The sequence below is a fragment of the Eumetopias jubatus genome, unplaced genomic scaffold, assembly GCF_037043125.1.
Source record: "Eumetopias jubatus isolate StellerSeaLion01/CBP00866 unplaced genomic scaffold, mEumJub1_p1.0 scaffold_3, whole genome shotgun sequence".
Taxonomy (NCBI): Eukaryota; Metazoa; Chordata; class Mammalia; order Carnivora; family Otariidae; genus Eumetopias; species Eumetopias jubatus.
This window is the reverse complement of record NW_028274809.1, coordinates 184649111-184670535: the sequence shown is the minus strand read 5'-3', so window position 1 is coordinate 184670535 and position 21425 is coordinate 184649111. Positions and strand designations below refer to the sequence as shown.

The following is a 21425-nucleotide window of genomic DNA, read 5'->3' as shown; positions in this document are numbered from 1 at the left end:
CCATTTTTGCAATTGATCACATATCTAAAAAAGTAAATATTTTCAGCTGAACAACATGATAAATGAGTAGGAATAGTTAAATATATTTACCTTGATGAAAAGAAATGTATTTGGGCAAGCTATTTAACTCTCTATGATCAATTACTTCATTTCTAAAATGAAGATAATAATATACACCAATCCCATAGAATTATAGTGAGGATTAAATTCATTGATTATGTAAAGTGTGTAGCACAGTGCCTGGTGCAGAGTATACATAATTTAAGTATTAGTAAAGGTTATTAACATTATTATTATTATGTTAATATATATAATATATTATTATTATATATATATAATGATATCAACATTATTATGTTGAAGATTTCACTGTTGTGCACCGACAGATATGTAAGGGTGGTGTATGGTTGTATCAATACTTTCTTAAGCGTATTTATTTTATAAGTTTTTTGCTAATATTTAAAGCACTGATACCATCTGTTCATGTTACAGCATTATTATTTTCAGAATTTAACCATGTCTATACTCTAGAGAAAACAGATTTAATGTTTTAGAACCAGTGGGCACATATTTTTATTTGTAATCTTAAAATTCTTAATTAAAGATGTGCTGCAAATACTTCATATTTTTGTTTCCATTTTCTTGCCTTAATAAATTTTATACTAATGTTAAGAAATGGTAGCAAGCTTATGATTGATACCAGTTTAATTGATATTTTCTAAAAATCTGTGAACATTTATTAATTTATTAATGGTAATAGGAACTTACTCCAATGCTTCCTGAGCTCTAATATGCATACAGATCACCCGGAGTCTTGTTAAAATGCAAATTCTGATTTAGTAGGTCTGCAATGGGGCCCCAGATTCTGCATCTCTGCCAAATTCCCAGGTGAAGTTGCTATTTAGTCCCTGAATAGCAGGGACATACATGTATTCTCCTTATGTATACATTTGAGGATTTTTATATATGTATATATAGTATATATGAAAATATACAAAAACACAGCTATATAAATAAATAAAATAATTAAATTATTTAATATTTAATCATTACAATAAATTGTGTTCTTGCCATGATTCTAAACAAGTATGTCAATAAGTCACAAAAAGAAAACATTTATTCAATATTATATAATAAATTATTATATTTATATATATTAAAAAATATATTAAATATATAAATATTTAATAAATATATCAGTTAATATGTCTAAAGATAAATTTTTGTATTTATAGTATCTCTAAATGTCAAATAGTATCTTTCCTAGCAAAAGGAAAGAAAAAGAAAATGTCTTCATTTACAATTTTTTCCTCCAGAAACTACTTAAGTAACAGCTTCTGGACCTAGAAATATAAGTACCGAGAGACTTCTTTGTTGGTGAGAATATACTTCAAACCCCTGGGTCCTGTAATCAAATGAAAGCTGTCTCTTAAACACAAATGTAATTATGCTTTAGTTTGAAGTGCACACACAAACAACTGGCTAGTTTTTTTTCTTCCTGTAGGCATTCGTCATAGTCTAATATTATGAATATTTGATTATGTAGAGTTTCAGGTAAATACGTTAGTCAACTCAATTGTCTGCTTTTGAGTGTTAACTACAAATTCTGTTTTGTCCCCAAATTCACAACTGCAAATTCTTCTCAAAGGTCAGAACATTCTTCCCTTATATGTAATCTTAAGGGTGCTTTGCATTTCTTTTTTGGAGCTAGCCAGGATCAAAGTGGTATCATTAAAGCATACCATTGATTTTGAAACTACAGAGGTGAAGGAGAATGGAATAATTCTCTGCTGACCTCAGAGAATTCTACAAATTCTAGTAGATGACATCTCTGAAGAGTAGAAAAGGAAGAAAAAAACTGAGAATTCTGGTTAAATGGATCTTTGGGATTCCTGTATGTAGGAATGTCTGTTGTGTTGAAACCTAGAAGGAATAATTAAATCACTACTTCACCGTCCATAAGAACAGTGAATGTTCGAGTTGCACTTTGCGATTCTATGTATAGCTTATAAATATAACTATCAATATAACTAGAGTTTACAACTCAATGTACAGTTTACAAATCATTTTGCACCTCTATTATCTTACTTGACATTTGCAAGAAACCTTTATGATTTGTTACTGTTCTTCAAGGAAGAACTTGGAATCTGAGGCTCCCTCCTTCTCTGGGCTTAAGCCTGGGGAGAAATACTCCAAAGTTCAGGGTCAGAGTCATTACTGAGATGTTGATGGGAGGGGACTGAGCTTTTGGATGACTCTGAAATATAGAGGTTAATAGAATATTAACAGCAATTACTTATTGTGTGTTTATTATGTGCTATGTGCTAGTGTATGTCGAATATTTCCCTACCCTCTCTTTTTAATTTATTTTAGATTTGCCATGTATTCTAATAAATGCTGTAAATTTATCTGGAATGCCTATTTTTATATTTTCCTTTGGAAACAACGGAGGTGGTGGTGGTGCTGTTGGTAGGCAAACTTGTAGATATTAACCAAAACGTAAATTTTCATTTAGTCCTAGATGATGCTGGGACTAAAGGAATTTGCAGGCTACTACTTGTGTATCCTTACCAGAAACCCCAGCTCATAATACACTGTATGCGCTCTTCCAGGGACGAAACTCGTGAAAATTCTTTCAAATGGTTTACATTTGTATATATGAAAATAAGTGCAATCCAAGTTCGGTTTGGGAATACTTAGCTCTTCAGTAATTTGAAATGAGATGAACAGCCCCGCCCCATTTATCTAGATTGCGAAATCCTCAAAATGTAGCTTAGATCAGAGTTGGCAAAAATTTTTGGCAAATCACCATACAGTGAACATTGTAGACTTTGCAGGCCATACAATCTCTGTCTCGACAATTCACCCCTGAACTTCGGAGCGTGAGCTACAAGAACAGGCAAGCGGCTATATCTGGCCCTTGGTCTGCAGTTGGCTGGACCACTGACTTAGACCCTCATGGTCACTTCTAGTTCTTAGGTTATGGTTAATCCTGAGTCATCTGGGTTTATAGCTATTCCTGGTTATGGATTATGGAACATGGGCCTTCCCTTCCCTCCACCCTCTTCTTTCATCCTGAACCCAGAAGCCTTGCTTTGTACATGCAAATGGCCCATCAGGGTATTTTCCTAAACAAAGGCATTTCCCTCAGAGAGGAATTCTGCCCCTACCGTTAAGATAATAAGTACATCACAGATGGTGCTTTCAATTGAGAACAACCACAACATAAAGGGAGATACAAAATTTTTGTCTGATTGTTCTGTTTGTCTATTCTGTGAGTGGATGATTTCGTCTGGCAGTGGTACAAATTAATATCTAAGCTTCTGCTGGAACTCAACTGTTGTTGATTTTGTTGTGGTATCGGGGGTTCTAAATATAGGCAGGCAAGACGAGAAAAAGACACACCAAACTCCATATCTATTTCGTTTTGGCAGTCTCTGAGAGCTTATATTTAAGCTTAAATTTAAATAAGCATTCTCATATTATCACTGCCGGTTTTAGAGCATTTCACTGGTGCTCTCATCGTATTACTCAAATGTATCAAAACCATACGGTTGGTTAGGGCTGCGTTGCTAAGCCACCTGGGGTTCCTTCTTTCTTTAGTACTTTGGCTTCTCTATGTTGGGGGTCGCACACCTCAGGCTCATGGGTCCCATCTCTGACCCTTGGTCTACACACTATCGAAAAACAGAAACAAGAACTAAGAAATAGTTGCCACCATTAAAAGGAAATTTTATCTAGAAACCTGATTTTCTTATTTCCTTTGGAAAACCAGACTTAACTAAAGATCTAAGGTTTTTCCTTTCTACCATTCTGTCTCTTCAACACTGAGCCCGAGTAGGGGGCACATGTAACCTCATAGCAGGTGCTTCTCTCTCGTGTCCACCTGGTCAGTAGAAGCGTTGAGTTTGTGACCCCTGCTGGGCACATGTCCCCTAGGGATCTCATCAGCTACAGTGTCCACCTGTGGGACTTTTCATTCCATCTGTCCCCCTGAAGCATACTGTGGGACTCAGACACAAAACTGTGACCGGGTTAACTGTACAGTTATTATCAAGAACACGTTATGTTTCTGTGTTATGTTTTGTTCATTCGCTCAATGCCACTTTTTCCTTGCAAGGAAATACCTTTTAGAAGTTAGTCCCGAGAAAAAGAAAAGATTTTCTCTCTTCAAGAATTTTTAGAACATACAGACTTTCTGTTTCCATCTGGGCTACTGGGAGGTTCAGAACTCAATTTAACAAGGCGTCATAATTCTGGTGATATTTCTCTCTTGATAATTATTTTAATACTAGTTACTAAAGTGAACATACATATACACGTGTTGTACAATTTTCCGGTCCATTTTGCAAGAGATTGGGCTTCAACATGTCAGTGTATAAGTGTTACTAATGTCTCAGAACCTGCCTCCACATTGACAATAGATGTGTGTCCATAAAATACTCATCGGGCTATGTCATTATTCCCTTGCTTATTCAAGAAGGAATGTCTGCTTATCTACCACTTGCTCATAAGAAAGCCTATGTAATTATCAGAGTGTCCAAGCCCCTATCACATTAATCTACCTTCCTATCCATATATCTGTGAAGTCACTGGCCCAGCTCCCAGAAAGAGGATGTGGAATGATTTCCTCAGAGTCCCCAAAGACAAACATTTTATCTAAAAAGACTTAGTGTCAGATGTTCTTAAGGTATACTCTGAGAACAAATGACTTCTTCCTCATCTAGGCTCTTCGTTCTCCTTCACATGCAACTTAGAGAAAAGACCGTGCACACCTCATTTGCTGATGGTAATGCCGTCATCCTACATCAAGACAGTGGGAATCAGATGGGAGTGGGTTGACTTCTCTGTGGAACTGTTTTTCCAGAGTTAAGAGGCCCTGGTGTCTCTGGGTAAAGGTCAGTCAATGGCATGGTCTATCTGGTCAGCTTTGCACCACTCCACTCCCAGCTGGTTTTGAGATGAGTTGTAACTCGTCTCAAGTAATATACTCGGATGGTTGCCTTGGCCTGTCTCAGTAAAAGACAAGTGACACACTGAAGTCTAATCTGTCATGGAAGGTGCACAAACAATATGTTGTATTTATTAGTCTTTTGAGGACAAGCCAGTTTTATAGCATTCCACTTTATTTCCCTCACCACAAATGTGTGAACACGCACGCTTTAGTCAGCTGTCCCTCTGCGCCATGGCCTGATTAACCGAGACTGTCGTTTATTAGCAAGAGAAGTAATGAGGTGATATTTGGAAAAACAGGATTTAGTGGAAAGCCAGAACATTTATTTAGATGGGATCTCATTCAAACCTGAGCTAGCATCATCTAGAAGAAATGAAGGCCTATGTAAGTTCCTTTAGGAGTGTCTAAGCCCATCTTTTGGCTACTTTTAATCTCATCGAATTAATCACTGGATCTGTTTATCTTTGTCATGAGAAGCATCTGCCATTAACAAAACCTGTTCCCCTTGGAAAACTATTAGCTTTCAGTGATTTAAAGTAAGTAATGGGGCACTCTGAATAAATTGTATCCAGCAAGAGACACCATTTGATAATTCACACTCTCATGAGAAATATTGAAAGAACCTTTCTACAGGCAATAATGTCACATCCCTTATTATGGTTAGTATAACTTTAACTCTGACAAGTTTTATTTTTAGTCCCTAAGGGATGTGTTTTTCAGAATGTGTACAGAAAATAACGTTTGAAAAGAAAAGTTATTTTCTGCGTCATAAAAATCTATTAAGGTGAATTTTTTTTCAAGTACAGTGATTTTTTTTTAAAAGATCAGTGACAAGAAAGCTGTTTTTGCATCTATATTTCATATACATAAAATAGCACACTGTTGAACTATTTAAAATAGTCACAAAGACAAGTTAAGTGGCTTCCATGTCTATAATTAGGAAGGTTGAATTTTTAAATTATTTTTATTTTTTAAAGATTTTATTTATTTGTCAGAGAGAGAGAGCGCGCGCAAGCAGGGGGCAGTGGCAGGCGGAGGGAGAAGCAGACTCCCCGCTGAGCAAGGAGCCCGATGCGGGGCTCGATCCCAGGATCCCAAAGGCAGCAGCTTAACCGACTGAGCCACCCAGGCATCCCTTAAATTATTTTTAATAGAGGTGTGTCAGAAATGCCTTTGTCGGCTAAAGTTTAGAAGTGTGTAAAAGTCGCCTATGAATATTTATGTCATTAATGATAATCATAAGGTAGTAAGTTTTGTGCTGCCCATCAGTGGGGATCGTGGCATTGAGAGTCACGGCACTTAATTCATGTTACCCTCTCCAGAAGCGCCGGGTGGACAGCAGTCAGGGCAGCTTCTGATGTTTCTCTTCAAGAATTCCGGTGGGGCTCCAAAGCCTAGAATTGGATCTTTATTTCTAGCTCCTGTCACTACAGCCTGCTAAAACAACATCCAGCCTCAGCTCCAGCGGCTAGTTTGTGCACCCGCTGATCCTCATGGTTTTGGTGTCAGGCTTCGGTTTGTGTCTTTGTAGGTAAAACGTATCACCCTATCATATTAGTGATCCAGGGCACCGCTAGCGACTACTAGGGTAGCATATAATGATTCCTATGGAAATACTGAAAATAGATGAGCAAATACCGTAAGTATAGGTTTTATTTTTGTTTAGCCTATGGTAAATATATGATGCTACTTTGTTGTGCTTTTTCTGGTTATATTCTAAGTTGAATCATATTCTGTTTCAACGAGACTGTTCTGAGTTTGCTCAGGTCTCCTAGTTTCTTGTGAAAAGATATGTGTAGTGTCGCCTATGCATATATTCCCAGGAGGAGCAGATTCTTCTCTATTCATTGTATATTGAAAAAAGTACATGGACAAATAGTTCATGCAGGACGAGGTGCGGCCAGGTCATCCCTGCCCCAGGGCTGACTCCTTCAGCCTGGCGGACAAGTTTCTGGAGGAATAAAGAAAAAGTTCAGAGAAGTTCCCATTCTTTTCTCTAACTGTCTTTTCTTCCTCTTCTCTCGACAGGAACTTTTTACCCCTGAATGCAAGTTTAAAGAATCTGTTTTTGAAAACTATTATGTAATCTACTCATCTATGCTATACAGACAACAGGAATCTGGTAGAGCCTGGTTTTTGGGATTGAATAAGGAAGGGCAAGTCATGAAAGGAAACAGAGTAAAGAAAACCAAACCAGCAGCTCATTTTCTACCCAAGCCATTGGAAGGTGAGTGTTATGTGAACATTATCCCTCTCAGTCTATGACACATTTATTTTTCCCATTGCTAACTCTACATTGGCCACAAGGAACCCTCAGAGAATGCTGGAAATTTTCCGTATCTTGATCTGGGTGGTTGTCACACAGATGTCTACTTAAATTATGAATTTAAGATTTGTACACTTTATATATATATATATATATATGTGTGTGTGTTTATACATTTTTAGATATATAATATATACACACATATACATATATACACAAATTGACAGAATGTATAAAAATATATCACATATATACACATATAGCTAGGTTTTGAAAATTATGGAATATAAGTATTTGCCCATTTTGATAGTATCCAGCTGAAAGTAATCACATACTTGTGAATTACTATAATTACAGAAAATAAAGAGTTACTCTCTTGGCCTTTAAAGAGCTTGTTGATGTCAGCTATCTCCCTTCAAGCTGTAAACACTTGTTTAGTAAACTCGGTGTGGCACTGCCTTCTTCTATATTCACCTGTAAACAATGAAACTTTCATGTTCACTTTGATCAGATTCCCAGAGAGCAGGCTCTAAAGTGTTGCTAATTAATCAGAAACTTCTGCACCTTTTTCATTAAGGATTCTGACAGAAGTGCCATTTACCTTATATATAGTATTCGAGAACTAGAAAAAAAGATTCATCTCGAGGCATTTCAGAAGTGTTGTCTATTCAAATACTTCTACCTTTCGCAGAAAAGCAGATCTACGATAACTCAATAAACACTTTCATCTAACTTAGTTTGCTTTTCTTTTCATTTTTTGTTCCTAGAGGAAAGGTTTAGCCATCAAGAGAAAATGTATATTGGTTTTATAATCCATCTTCTCTATATAGGAATAAGATAATTCCAAAGATTGAAGGTTAATTATACATTTGTGGGTGTATAATTCAGCTTTCATTTTGCCTATGCTCGGAAAACCACTCTTGTTGGTTAATACCATCTTTATAATTTCGACAATGATGGTTTACTATCCCCATGACTAAATTTGCCTATAGAACAAGTCATTGAAACCTAGACAATTCGCCACCAGGGCCTATCTAGGAAAGGAGAAATTGTGCCAGAGTCTGAAATATGAGTGAATTATTCTCATTATATGATAGATCATCAGACAATTAGAGTAGAAATAAGAAATGAGAGGGTTTTACTGTCCTTCCAAAGTAACACCTCTGTGATTTGGCCTTACTGTTTTACATGAATGGAGACCATCAGACTCACCAATATTCAAGTGCAAATGAAACATTTGAAAACTAAGTCCATAAATCTTGTTTATTTGCCACCTTACTTTGTCTCTTTGCATTAACTTTTGTTTTGAATATGAACAGATATGAACTAACTAAATTCTAAAACCTTATCTTCTAGTTGCATAAACATAATGAAAACCAAAAGGGCCTTTATGTCTCTTAACTGAGGCAAAAGCTGGAGACCAGCTATTTTTGTATATCTGACAGGAAATATCTAAGACTGAGATGTTGGGTGTAATAATATCACTTGGTATTTGAATCATACACTGAACAGTTGTGTGTATGTGTGCGTTGTGCGTTCATGGACTTCAGAGGCAGAGAGAAACAGTATTTTCAAATAATTGACAGAAGTACCCTAAAAATAACTAAGGGGGTATTATAATGACAGAGGTTATCACATAGTGTAATTTATAGAGGAAGATTAATTTCAAACTTTCAAACCCCATACAGGATGTAAATTATATGATTGGAAACGTTAGGGCAAATTAGGTACTTGATTAATCACTGATGCTCTGGGGCATTCATATCTCTCACACAACTTCACCGCATGGACAGTCAAGGTTAATGCTCTGATGCCATTGTCTCCTAACTGAATTAGTAGCGGGGGTGAGAGATTGGAAAGCGCTTCAAGGATATGGATTAATCCCTCTTAGTGCCTTGCAGACTCATCTCACGCCGGTCTGGTGCACACGTGCGCTTTCAGAGCTGTGTGCTGCTGAGAATCCACATGGTGCACTGACCCAAGAGCTATAGATCTACCACCTTGAGCGTGGAAAATGCCCATGATAGTCCACCCACCCGGCCACGAAGAGACAGAGAGTCTCTTCATAAAATATCGTATAAACGAAACCCTCTCCAAAGCCTAAACAGCAGGTTAGACAGCTCTAATTCACTAGTGTTTCTGATGGCAGATGATTCCAACTCGGTGGATTTCCCCCCAGTGTTACATGTCATAGGACAGGATTCCCTAGAGTCAGTTGCCAAAAAGCCACATGAACTGCTGTGACTAACTGCGCCACTGGATACGCCTCCAGCAACTCCTCAGTGCTCACTCGCACATCGCTCCCACTTGCCCTCTTGCCACTCTGTGCCTCTGCCTTATTTTTAACAAGCTATCAGAATACGAGGCATAAAAATACAAAATGCCCCACCCGTGACTTCAGTTTCCGTGATGGACGGAGAGGAAATCTAAAGGCTGATCGCCAGAAGGCCCTGGCTTCAGGAAAGTGAGATCTTGGTCATTCCTTGGGGACAGCTTTGAAGTTGACACTAGTGTGATTGTGTTGCTTTTGAACCACTTGAGAGAAAAATAATGTAATGATCTAGGGTGTATGTACCTGGCCTCGCAAAGATAAACGGGAACGAGGGGGTTCAGGGGTTGACACCGGCGTGCCCTGGAAGGGAAGTCTGCATTTTCCTGGTTGTACAAAGAGAAGTCGGTTAAGTGCTCGCCCGCCCCCCACCCCCCACTGCGCGCGCGCGCCTTACAGCTGAGGCGCACGAAGAGGCCACAGGTCCTGTTTAAACCTCGTCTCCTAGATCAAAACCCAGCGCACCCATGTCCATATTTTAGTTCTATAAACCAGAGAATGCGAAGGAAGTCATTTCTGCTTCGGGGGGAGGGGGCGGGAAATGACGGCTTCAACACAGCAATTCCCTCTGCTGCGCGGGGTGCCTTTACTCCAGGCGCGTAAGGACTGGCCGTGCTCGAAACTAACCAGGTCATGTCTCCTTCCCTCCCTCCTTCATGCCCTCCTGCCTGTCACCAGTTGCCATGTACCGAGAACCGTCTTTGCATGACGTCGGAGAAACGGTCCCGAAGGCCGGGGTGACGCCGAGTAAAAGCACAAGCGCGTCGGCAATAATGAATGGCGGCAAACCAGTCAACAAAAGTAAGACGACATAGCCAGATCCTCACAGGTGTTGTGACTTTCTCGTCCTGAGCACAGTTGAGTGATTTATCCTTGCCAGACATTCCTGCTCCCGTGGCTGAGGAGCGGCTGGAAGCAAGCCGAGGCTTGCTCTCGGCTGTCTTGAACTTCTTGGTTGCAAGCGGATAAATCTCAACCTGTCGCGCCCCCAGAACAAGAAGACACCTGGACAACCAGCTAAACTCAGACCATGGAATGCCCTACCAGATATGGAATGCCTTTTTAATATCTTTTCTGTGACCGTGACACTTCATGTGAATGACACACTTCACAAGTACACTCGATACCTTGCCTGCTGACAGCTACCCATAATCCTTTTTGAGTCCTGTTTCAGCGAAATCCATGTGTTTCAGTTCAATTTTGTAGCACACCAATACTATTGAGTAATTTCTAGTTAGACGCTGTAAACCTGTGCTATTATGGATTTCTCTTCTCCCCGTTTTTACAGGGCTGCTCGCTCCACTGTCTGTGACCTTTTGCAGAGATTGTACTCCTCTAAATCTTAAATGTGACAGTTGGCCTAGTTCGGAGAGCGATCAGGGAATCAGGAAGCCTTCTAAACCTATTATTACAAATTGCATCTATAAAGATTAAGAGTGTTGTCTCCGGCTCCCACTATCGATTAAACACACATATACGCTCTGTCCAGTAGCAGATACTGTGCTCTTGAGGACGGCGTTGCCTGGGTGAGAAATGGGTCAAACACAGTCCAGGGGGAAGCTCTCTACGATATGTGTTTGACCTTCCCCCTATAGTTTCTTTGTGTGTGTGTGTGTTTTATACATATCACAAGCTTACTGGTAATGGTAACATTTGCCTTGCCCAGCGAGCAAGACCCACTGTTTTTGAGAAAGTGGGTCCAAAGAACTCTGTAGGCCTTGTAGGCCTGATTAAGGTTCATTTTTCATCTACTGATCCTCATTATTTGGAAAAAAGAAAAAGAAAATTCAATAATTACAACCTACAAGAATTGCGCTACCTAAATCCATTTCCGATATAACCCTACCTGTTTTTAATGACCCGAACTGAATGCCATCACCGGTTTTGGCTGCGTTCCACTCATACTCAGCAGAGCATGGGCAAGGCGGCTGTTGTGTTCTTTTCTGCAGCAGCAATGCAAACGTTAGTTATTAAATTAGACTTTAATATTTTTGGTGTTTAATGACAAGTTTTTAAACTGGACATATTAGGAAAAACTATTTTTTTTAGCTCAGCATGCTGAGTCAGGAACTGTGTATCTCACCACTCCATACCTGTAACTCAGCTTCTTGGGGCCCCGGTTGCCCAGTGGCTGGGGTGAGGTGCCTTGCCATGAGCTCAGAATGCAATCTGTTGAATTCTTCTGGATAAAATTCAAGGCAAACCAACACGTTCCAACATCAGGTTTTTGGTCCACTCCATTGATTTGCTTTTATTTTGCTTTCTTAATTTCCTTTTTGCCTAAGTCCGAGCATAGGGAAGACAACCGCTAAGAAAGGCCACCACCAATGGTTGACTGCACAGGGAAGAAACCATGCAAAACGTTCGCTATGGGATGTAAGGAGTTTCAAAATGTGGAATACGAAACTGTTTGGAAATATATTTGTTAACTCTGTGTATACTTAATAAAATTCAATGTTTCCTCCTCAGAAGAGTTAACTGAGACCAAACTGAACCTCATTTATAGAAAACTATATGCAGGATCATGTACTAGCCTCTTGTGATTATTTCCATGAGGAAGGCTGGCCCAGTCGCCACCCCCCCCCTCACCGCGCCCCTTTCCCCCCGCACCTGCACTGTATTTCCTGGGAAATTATTTTGCGTTCCTAAGTCTCCATGACAGCCCTTGCCCGGCATTTAAAAAATTTTGGCCTGCTTAGCTGATTAAAGATTTAGTATAAATTTAACTGTTTATGCTTACTTCATTTTCATATTGGATTTCATTTTAATAAATAAAAAGTTAGCATAACGTTTGAGTAGATTTATTGTCAATAATGCTAAAGTACGAATACAACAAAACAATTCCTTCAACCATTCTTGATTTCTTGTGACACCGTTTTAAAGCCTATTGTTTTCAACAGGATGAGTTAAAATCCGTTAGATGAATTTCACGAACCAATTATTTAGGGAAGACATGTATTCTATAATCTGTGGCAAACCGAATTATTTAACTTGACATTCCAATTAGATGGGCTTATAGACACTGCTTGCCCCAACACACACACACACACACACACACACACACACACACACACACACGTACACACCAAACAACCCCACCTATTTGTTTTTGGTAATCAGCCCTACTTGCTTTTTTTCCCCCTGCAAGCCTATTTATTGGTTAAAATTAAGACAAGATTTATTTTTGTAAATGACTGAGATTTATGTCAATGTGCACCTCTGTTTTGTTTTTTATATGAGTTGTCTCCAAGGGCACTTATCCCTATGAATGGATGTCAAATACTTTCTTCTAATATATGTTTAGACATATTGCTGACAGGTCCTTGTTATTTGTAAATTAGACGGTTTCCTTTGTGTCTGGTCTCACCTGTTGCATGGGACGAGCACAGCACCGATGAACTGCATGTAGTAGGACCTGTGTATCAAGAACTGTTGGTATGTACTATTCAATTTACATACAAAGAGTCTGTCTGCATTGTACAGTTTCTGTGTTTAATACCATTTGTTGTATTCACAAATACAACATATTGAATAAAATACTGATATGAAGGCATATTACAAAACATCAAACAACTTTATGTAACAAAATGGCATTGCTTCACCCATGAATATAGAGAAATGTCATGTAAATAAGTTGGTACACTCAATGTTCCCCTTGACCATGCCAAAGAAAATTTTAGCTCTTTGATGATACCTCTCTTGCTATTTTTCTGGGATAAGATGCCACCTTTTTTTCCCCTCAAAAATTAAGTTTGCTGTTATTAAGCAAGTGCAATCTGTCATCATTGATGTTCTGTATAGTAAATCTGATGGAATTCATTTGTATCTACAGACCGTGTGTTTTGTACCTCCATGTACATATGTCAGTTGCATCGAGTCTCTCTAATGTTACATTCCTTTTGCATGCCTATCTGGTAGGGGAGGATTACTTCTACTGATCTGTTACGGTAGCTGACTGCTTCACCCATCCCTCTGCAACCCTTGGGAATGTTCGTTGTTTTGATATTCCAACAGGGGACACCACTTTTATTTTCTTTTAAGTTTGCTTTCTAAAATATTTGGCTACAACTTTACTTGGAAAAATTATGGAAGCGATGCAGATGGTGCACCCTATGTAAAGAGTAAAATGGTACTGAGCAAGATTTCGTTACAAATCCTGCGGAATTTAGAGATTCTTGCCCTAAACATTTGCCTGCCCTGTTTGGGGATAGGAGATAGCTTTAGGAGCTCCACAAATGGGCCAACAAGACTCCTGCTGCAGTCCTTCTAATTGTTTACCTCTTGGAGAGTAAGCAGAGTGAGTATTTTTAACACACCTGGCCAGTTGCTCACTTAATGCCTAAAGCACCAGAACAGTCAGATGTTTTCGAGATGACCAATGTTAGATTTGGTTTTCTTTTAGAAAACAAAACAACAACAACAACAACTTCCTGTTCCTTAAGTTAGACATGTATCACTTCATTTAAGGTTTATTCCTAATACTACAGGGAGAACTAATGTTTGAAGGAGAGACCAGATTGACTAAGAAATCCATTTTAGGAGGAAATAAAATAATTGAAAACTATTTTCGATTGTATTTAAGAACAAGACTATTTCCAGGGAAAGCAACTGGCTAAACACAAACATACCAACATCCAGACGCAAATGGTGTTACTCTGGAGTAAAATACACCTCCTAGCCTAAGTTTCTTAGCTTACAAGGGGGCACACAAGGCCTACTGACTCTTGGGTAGTGGGTAGGGCCTCAGAGTTTGATAATGAGTCTGCAAGCAAAGGCTGAGTGGTGATTCGTTTTTTTTTTTTTCCTCAGTTATCTTTCCGTCTGATCCTGATGTTTGCTGGCAAAGATTGTGTTTGCATTTGAAGTGGTGGAGGCCATTCCTTTCAAGGTGCTGCAGGAATCTAGATGAGCTCAAGGGGGTCCCGGGAGAAAATGGGGTATAATTATATTAGCCTCCCGGGTCTTAGGACCTTAGCTGAATTTTACTGAAAAGTCCTTGTGGAAGAATTCCTCAGTAATGGTGTGCCAACAAGCAAGGTGAATGCCAACACCAGCGGCAGACGTGTCGCGTGCTTCCCAACGGACGTTCATCTCCCCACAACTTCACACGGACTCAAACAAGCCGATGAGCTTCGCACATTTACCCTTCCCCTACTACAAGTCTGTTCCTGCCCTGCCTTTTTTTGAAAGAGGGAGTTTTTTACCTTAGTAACAGAATTAAAAGTTAAAATACAAAATCACATCGAAGAAGGGTAAGATTTACGTCTTTACATGTAACTGTATTTTATTTTTCCCAACTTAAACATGTAAATTAAATAACTGCTTAATAGGTCTATTGATGATTGCATTGCTAGAGTCAAAATCATATACACGCATACGAAATATTATAGCAGACAAAGAAGTAAAAAGAGACTATTTCTGTTTTAAAAGAAAAATATTCATTAGCGATTAGGTACCAGGTGGACTTATTCTATAACTCAGTTTCAGTTCAATAACTTGCAGCTAAACCAACCCAGGAGAGAGCTGACTGTCATATATTTTCAGCCTTGTCAAAAAATTTGAACAAATCACATTGCGAACTTTCTAGTATAATTTCTCCGTCTCGAAACTTTTCCCTAGAAACCGTAAATGCTGAGGACACTTTTCTTATATGAAAATATAAAAAGAGAAGCCTTTTCTTTGTAGTTGTTAACAAAAGGGATAACAAACGTAGAGAACCGCAAGAAAAATAAGACACACCCAGGATTCCAGGGTAAGACAAAGGAAATTGAGGGCAGCTTCAGGAGAGCTCAGGTTGGCAAAATGCTGCCTGACGGCTGGGAGCCAGATCGAGCACGGTCTGTTTTTGTAAAAATGCCCGTGAGCTCCGAATGAGTTTGCTCTCTGTTTTCCCTTTAGTAGTTCTAAAGTATTAAAAACAAACAGAGAAGAAGATCCAACAGAGATGTATGTGGCCCACAAAGTCTAAAATATTTACTCTGGTTCTTTATAGAAAGCAGAGTTCTGCAGGAGGGGAGGCTGAAGGTCGTTTTTATTACGATGGCTTCTAGATAATGAAGGGAATTCTGATGATGGTGCATCATCAAGTCATCAAAAGTGCTAGTGAACAATTACAACAGGTTGGTCTGAGGCTTAAAACGATTACATAGAGAGGAGGAAAGAATATATTATTTCTCAACTACTTCTATTTCCCTCATTTTACAAAACCGATATATCAAGGGACATACTCAACAATAGAGATACAACTAATATGGTTGCACTCCATAATCTCAGGATAGAGAGAACAATTTTATAAATCTATTAAAGTATGAGAACACTATTAGTACTATTAAAGTCAGCATCAGATAAACTTTCTCTTAAATAATTTTCAATATTAAATTTTTAAGTAACTCGGCAGATGCATATTTTCCTTATTTTTGGTGACTTGACTTATAAAGTCCAAGCCATGACTCTAGAATATTTACATCACTAAGTAAAATTTCCAAGTAAAAATTTTCATCTTAAACAATGCGGAAAAAAATGGTTTTGTTACATTATTCTAGGATTTTACAAAATATAATTCACATTTAGAAAAAAAGTGGGGTTTTTTTAGCTCCAAATAATTAAAGGTTGCCTAAACTAATGTGTGTAAGTAGATTTAACTGTAAATATGTAAGGGAAGTCCTAATTATTGTACATTTTCATAATTCAATGTGAATTTCATACAGAGCAAAATTTCACCATTAAGAAAATAAACATTTTGTTCCTATCACTGAGTGAATATTTGTAATTTCTACTTAACACATTTCTAGATTTTTTTTTTTAATCCTTTGAGCTTTGAGACTGGTGTCATTTGATCACAGTATCTCTTCTTGACTTCTTTGCATGACCCTACTTTTGCAGTAAATAATGTGTGCTTAGAAATAAGAGTCTTTTAAGGGAAATGAATGCATATTTCAGGCCCATCCTAGGTCCAATTAGATACTGTCTCTTTAAAAGGCAAGTTACCATGGAATAATTTAAATAGTGAAAAATCAAAGACCTTGTACTCCTACCCCTGCCCCATTTAAAAAGGGATCTACGAACAGAAGATGCCCCTGAATACCAATTCATTTTGTGTTGTTGTTAATCAGCAGTAGGCAAAGATATATTGACACAGATTGTAAGCAACTTACGTAACTGTTTATTTAAAATGTCAAACTGTACATTTTTCATACTTCCTTCCTGAGAGAATCTTCTTTTGTGAATTTAAGGTGAGATCAGACGAATGACTTACTGGCTAAAACTGACCAGTCTTTTTCTTTAAAAAGCACTGATGATCCGCCCTCTGCCCTCCATCTCCCCGCCCCCCGACATTTTCCCTTCTGTGTGCTTGTCTTTATTGACCCCACATGGAAATGCTGAGTGACAGGGATTCCTGAAAAAAATATGATCGATGGATTTATGTGAGGGTATTTCCTTAGATTCTCATGGGGTCTTTCTTGTGAGGGATATGCATGTCGAAGGACCATGTAATTCAACGTTTCTCAGCTCTGGTACTAGTAACGTTTGGAGTTCGCTTTTTGTCGTGGGGGCCGTCCTGGGCACCGTAGGATGTTTAAGCAGCATCCCTGGCCTCTACCCATTAGAGGCCTATAGCATGCCCTCCCATCCCACCCAGCGTGACAGCTGAAAGTGTATACGTTGCGAGGTGTTTTCCGGATGGCAAAGTCACCCTTGTTGAGAACCACTGATGTAAATTCTGGAAGAGAAATTTCTTCTGGCGTTATTTACATCAGACTTTGCTTAATTCATTTTTTTAATGGGGACCCAGACTTCATGCAGGCATTCAGAAACAGAAAAACATACAATAGTCTCTTTGACCTGTCCTAGCGGTGATTATACATGGTTGCCTTTGCGTTTATATTGTTCTAATGGAAAAGTGAAGACTCCAGTCCTCTCCCGTGTAACTGTTAAGGATACTCTGTGCCAAGCCAGATTTCACATGCATTTCCGTTCCATCCATCCCAGCACTCACAGTTCCCGCAATTACAGATTCCATTCCCTGCAAGAAAATACACGGGGGATCATCATCACGACCGAAATGCACCAAGTTAAAAAATGTTCTTATCAACCACAGCCGCTCGTAGTCGAAGCCATCCCATTCATCCTCTGCAGCCACCTTACTGTGACCTCATTAAACAGCTATGGGAAATCTGATCTCTCAAACGACTGCTGGCATCCACTTGGTGCCACCAGCTAGGTAGTATCCACCCAGTAGTGCCCACCCTGTTCCATTCCAGCTGGGCTTTGTCTCCATCTCTATTTCCCCTGGAGCTTGTTTAAGCACATGTGTTAAGCAGTGCTCAGGACTCGACAATCGGGAAGCAGCCCTGACCACACAGCCATGGGCGGCGCCATGTGGCAGGTGCTGTTTGTCTTTCTCCTGAACGGGGGTACGGAGCAAGCAGAGCAGGTCATACCGCACCTGTGCAAATGAGGCCGTCGTGCTTGTCACAGTCCCTGTCGTCACAGTCACAGAGTTCTCCCGAAATATACCACTCTTCCGCAGAGCAAATGCACTTTCCGCAGTGGCAAGAACCTGAAATCACAAAGGGCACGACTCGCTGTCAGCACGTAACTAAAGGTTGCTGTCTAGAATAGAACACCGTCAATGCACGGACAACGGGCTTCTAAAAAACCCGTCTTCCCAAAGTACAAGTTTATTGAAGAGCCTATTGCTCAGAGGGGAGCTTTACTTACCACAATTCATAAAGGTTATCCAGGAAAGGCTTCATTATGGATCTAGACAGTTGCAATTAGCCTTGAGCAAATGTTCCATGGCCCAGTCTGGTTGAAATGTCAGTAAGAGCAGAATGTGCTGATTCTTATAGATGGCCTTCCAAAAAGGTGTTCAAAAACAGATGCTTTTCTCTTTCTCTTTTTTTTCCCCCTGAGTTGAATCATGTTTTAAAAGTGTCTGCTCTTTAAAGGAACTGAACGGTAAGTTCTAGTAAATAAGGATGCGTTTTATAATTAAAATCACTACTAAATTATTGGGCTTTTAGTTTTGGATTTTTGTCTACATGATTTTCTGAAAGGAGGGACACACCTGCATATTGGGTGGCTCATCAATGTGCTCCAAATACACACACAACCACTGGTGGGCATCTGACTTATGGGATCTCACCCCAGGGACCCCCTGCCACGATCGAGTAGAGCTCTAATCTCCCCCCAAAAGTTCATTTTTCATGAGGCTCTGCCAACTTTCTCATTACTTCACCCATTTCCCCTCTTTTTATTTCCTACCAGTAAGAAACTTCCACTTTCGCTATTAAAAATATCTTGGGGTACTGAAAAACAATTTTACGAATGGTATATTTAAAAGGAGCAAAACCATACGAATTAAATGGTCTCACAAAGAGATGAAAGTTTTCTTGGTCTACCCGTCCAAGGAAACACACATAAGAAGGACTTCCCCTTCCTATGTCCTTGGCTTGGATGTTCCTTCCCAATGTGATTTCCTTTTACTAAATGAGGGCTATCACTACATGTTTCAGGTCAAAAATCACCTTAAGAGAATGTGAAGGAGAAAAAGCATTTTGATATATTTGACAAAATTCCAGACATGCTAAGTTCAAAATGTAATGGGAGCAGGGCGGGGACCAATCACTAATTAGTGCCTCTGTGAGACACAGTGATTGAGAAATGAGTTAACAAGCTGGGAGATAAAAGTGGTTAGAGAAAGGAATATTTGCCATAGATATCATGAAAGGATTCATATAAATGGGTCCCATGCCTCAGGCACTTGGTGATATTTCATACAGAAACTGGCACGTGCATTTAGCCACAAGAATCCCCAATGGCCAAATTAAACGTGTGACATGCCTTGTCACACTTCTCAAGGTAAGGGGCAGGTCTGAATTAGTGATAGGCTGACAACTGTGTTTACCCTGACCAACTCCTTGCTTAAGCACAGCATGATTTCATTTAGTCTGGACTGTTTTCCTGAGGGTCTAGGATGATCTGCATGCTCTTGACACAGTCTAGACATCTCTCGCTTCCGATGAGTGACTGGCAGGCTGCATAGGACCCAGGAGCTGAGCCTTATGGTCAGTCCGTGAGGGATGGTGGCTCCTTCTTGGCTACACCCAGGTAGAGAGCCTCCTTAGTTTAGAAGTGTATTTATCTTCACTTCAAGTACTGTCTTTCGATCTTCGTAGGCACAGAAATGTTCAACATACAACTACTAATTTAGCAGGTGGTTAGTGACATATCTACAACAAAGAAAACTTGGGGCGTTTTATTGACTTTTCATTGCAATTTCCTCAGAAGGCACCATATTTAGTGCCTTCTTTCCACGAGTAGAGGAAGATTAATTATTTGAAGAATTTGACTGGTTTTAGTTGTTTCTAAAATAGTGCCTCCCTTACATGGCAAAATTAGTTCTAGAAAGAAGCAGAAGCAAATGACTTTATATGTCCATGATATTCATGCATCACACCTAGGATATCTTCTTTTATTTGGTCACATTTCACGAAAAGATCTCACATTTCACTCTTAAACTTATCCCCTGGCTCTGAAACCATTCTCATCGCTGCTCTAGCTTCTGAAATGCTTAGCTTCAGGCCATATCAACATAGTTTCCCAAAACCGATAAGCTCAGCTAAAGCTAATATGGTATCCATTGACAGACCGTTTGACAAGTAAATCCCAGTTCCCAAAGTCTACTAGTCACTGAAATACTTAGAATGCAAAATGCGGATTGATTTTTGTGTGTGCTGTGAAAACTAGCTTTTCTTGGTCAGCATCTTCCCCAGCTGTGTTGCTCCTTTCCTGTTTGTCAATTCTCAGTGTATCTTAGAGGTCGGAAATTCTTCCACAGCTTGTGAAACTAGGAATAGCCTTGCATGTAATAACACAGTGGGTAGTTATGAGGGCCTCTTATAGCCTTTGTCTATGGTCTGGCTGTTTTCATCAATAACCAGAGGTCAAATTGCCTGTCTCTGCAAAGGGAAAAATTGAGGGAGAGGATTCTGTTGGACACACACAGGCCACATGACTGCCAAGAGGTGACCAACTGTTTAGCTCAGCTGGCTGGGACCCACTCACACCCATGAGGCCAGTCCAGCCATAGGAGAAGCTGGCCCATGCAGGCAGGAGCTCCCGGGTAAGCCCAGGACCACAACATCACTAACCCATTTACTTTCTTTCTCGCTATGAGGACCCCCAAGAGGGCTCCGATCTCTCTTCTGTGCTTCTTATTGGCTTCCATTCCCGGGGAACCAGCGCATTCTCTCATTTGTCTTCACAGCATCCTTAGGACTTAAGGGGAAGGAAATGAAATTCTCCTGCCTTCAAACAAAGATGAGAAAATGGAAGTACAGCCAGGATAAGGGGATTGCCCAGGGCCATGGGGGCCAGAAACGACAGTTATCCCAAGGTTTCAATCTCAGTCTGTTCTGTCTACCTACCTACCTATATCCATAATGCCCCTCACAGGAAAAACTTCCATATAGTTTCAAAAATTGAGTTGTGTGTTCTCACAGCTCTGACGAGACAGCCACATCGGGGGAAGCAACTAGAACACTGGGCTAAAGCTGGTTTTTGAAGGGCAACTGGTACTCTTCCCCCTTCCTGGGGGTGGAGCACGAGCCCGGGTGGAGCAGAGGGGATGACGGGTGGGCGGGCATGCGCACCGTGACATCCACGGCTGATGCGGGACTCAGCAAGTATCCTTGGGAGAGCTTAAGGAGACATCCAAGGATACACAACCACAGTCATCGTCACACAACAGCAGCTTTAAGAGATTTACAGGTGACAGCCTGGATCTAGGTTGAAGTTATGAAGGTAAAAAGGCTGTTGGTTACTCTTGGATCCAAATAAATAAATCCCCAAACAAACAGCCTATGAATTAT

General features: G+C 39.8%; 2 protein-coding genes across 5 annotated transcripts in view; one reads left to right on the top strand and one right to left on the bottom strand.

Annotated features, from left to right (window-relative positions):
- FGF14 (fibroblast growth factor 14) overlaps positions 1-10364 on the top strand; it is a 602564-nt gene extending 592200 nt beyond the window's left edge. For all 3 annotated transcript variants that reach the window (XM_028112061.1, XM_028112062.2, XM_028112060.1), the window contains 2 exons: positions 6983-7181; positions 10228-10364. In XM_028112061.1, coding sequence (XP_027967862.1) covers positions 6983-7181; positions 10228-10364 — 336 coding nt within the window. The remainder of the gene's footprint in view (positions 1-6982; positions 7182-10227) is intronic.
- Positions 10365-17480: 7116 nt separating this feature from the next.
- ITGBL1 (integrin subunit beta like 1) overlaps positions 17481-21425 on the bottom strand; it is a 206451-nt gene continuing 202506 nt past the window's right edge. For both annotated transcript variants that reach the window (XM_028112090.1, XM_028112091.1), the window contains 2 exons: positions 17996-18109; positions 17481-17572 (listed from right to left, as the gene is read on the bottom strand). In XM_028112090.1, the coding sequence (XP_027967891.1) occupies positions 17481-17572; positions 17996-18109 (206 nt within the window). The remainder of the gene's footprint in view (positions 17573-17995; positions 18110-21425) is intronic.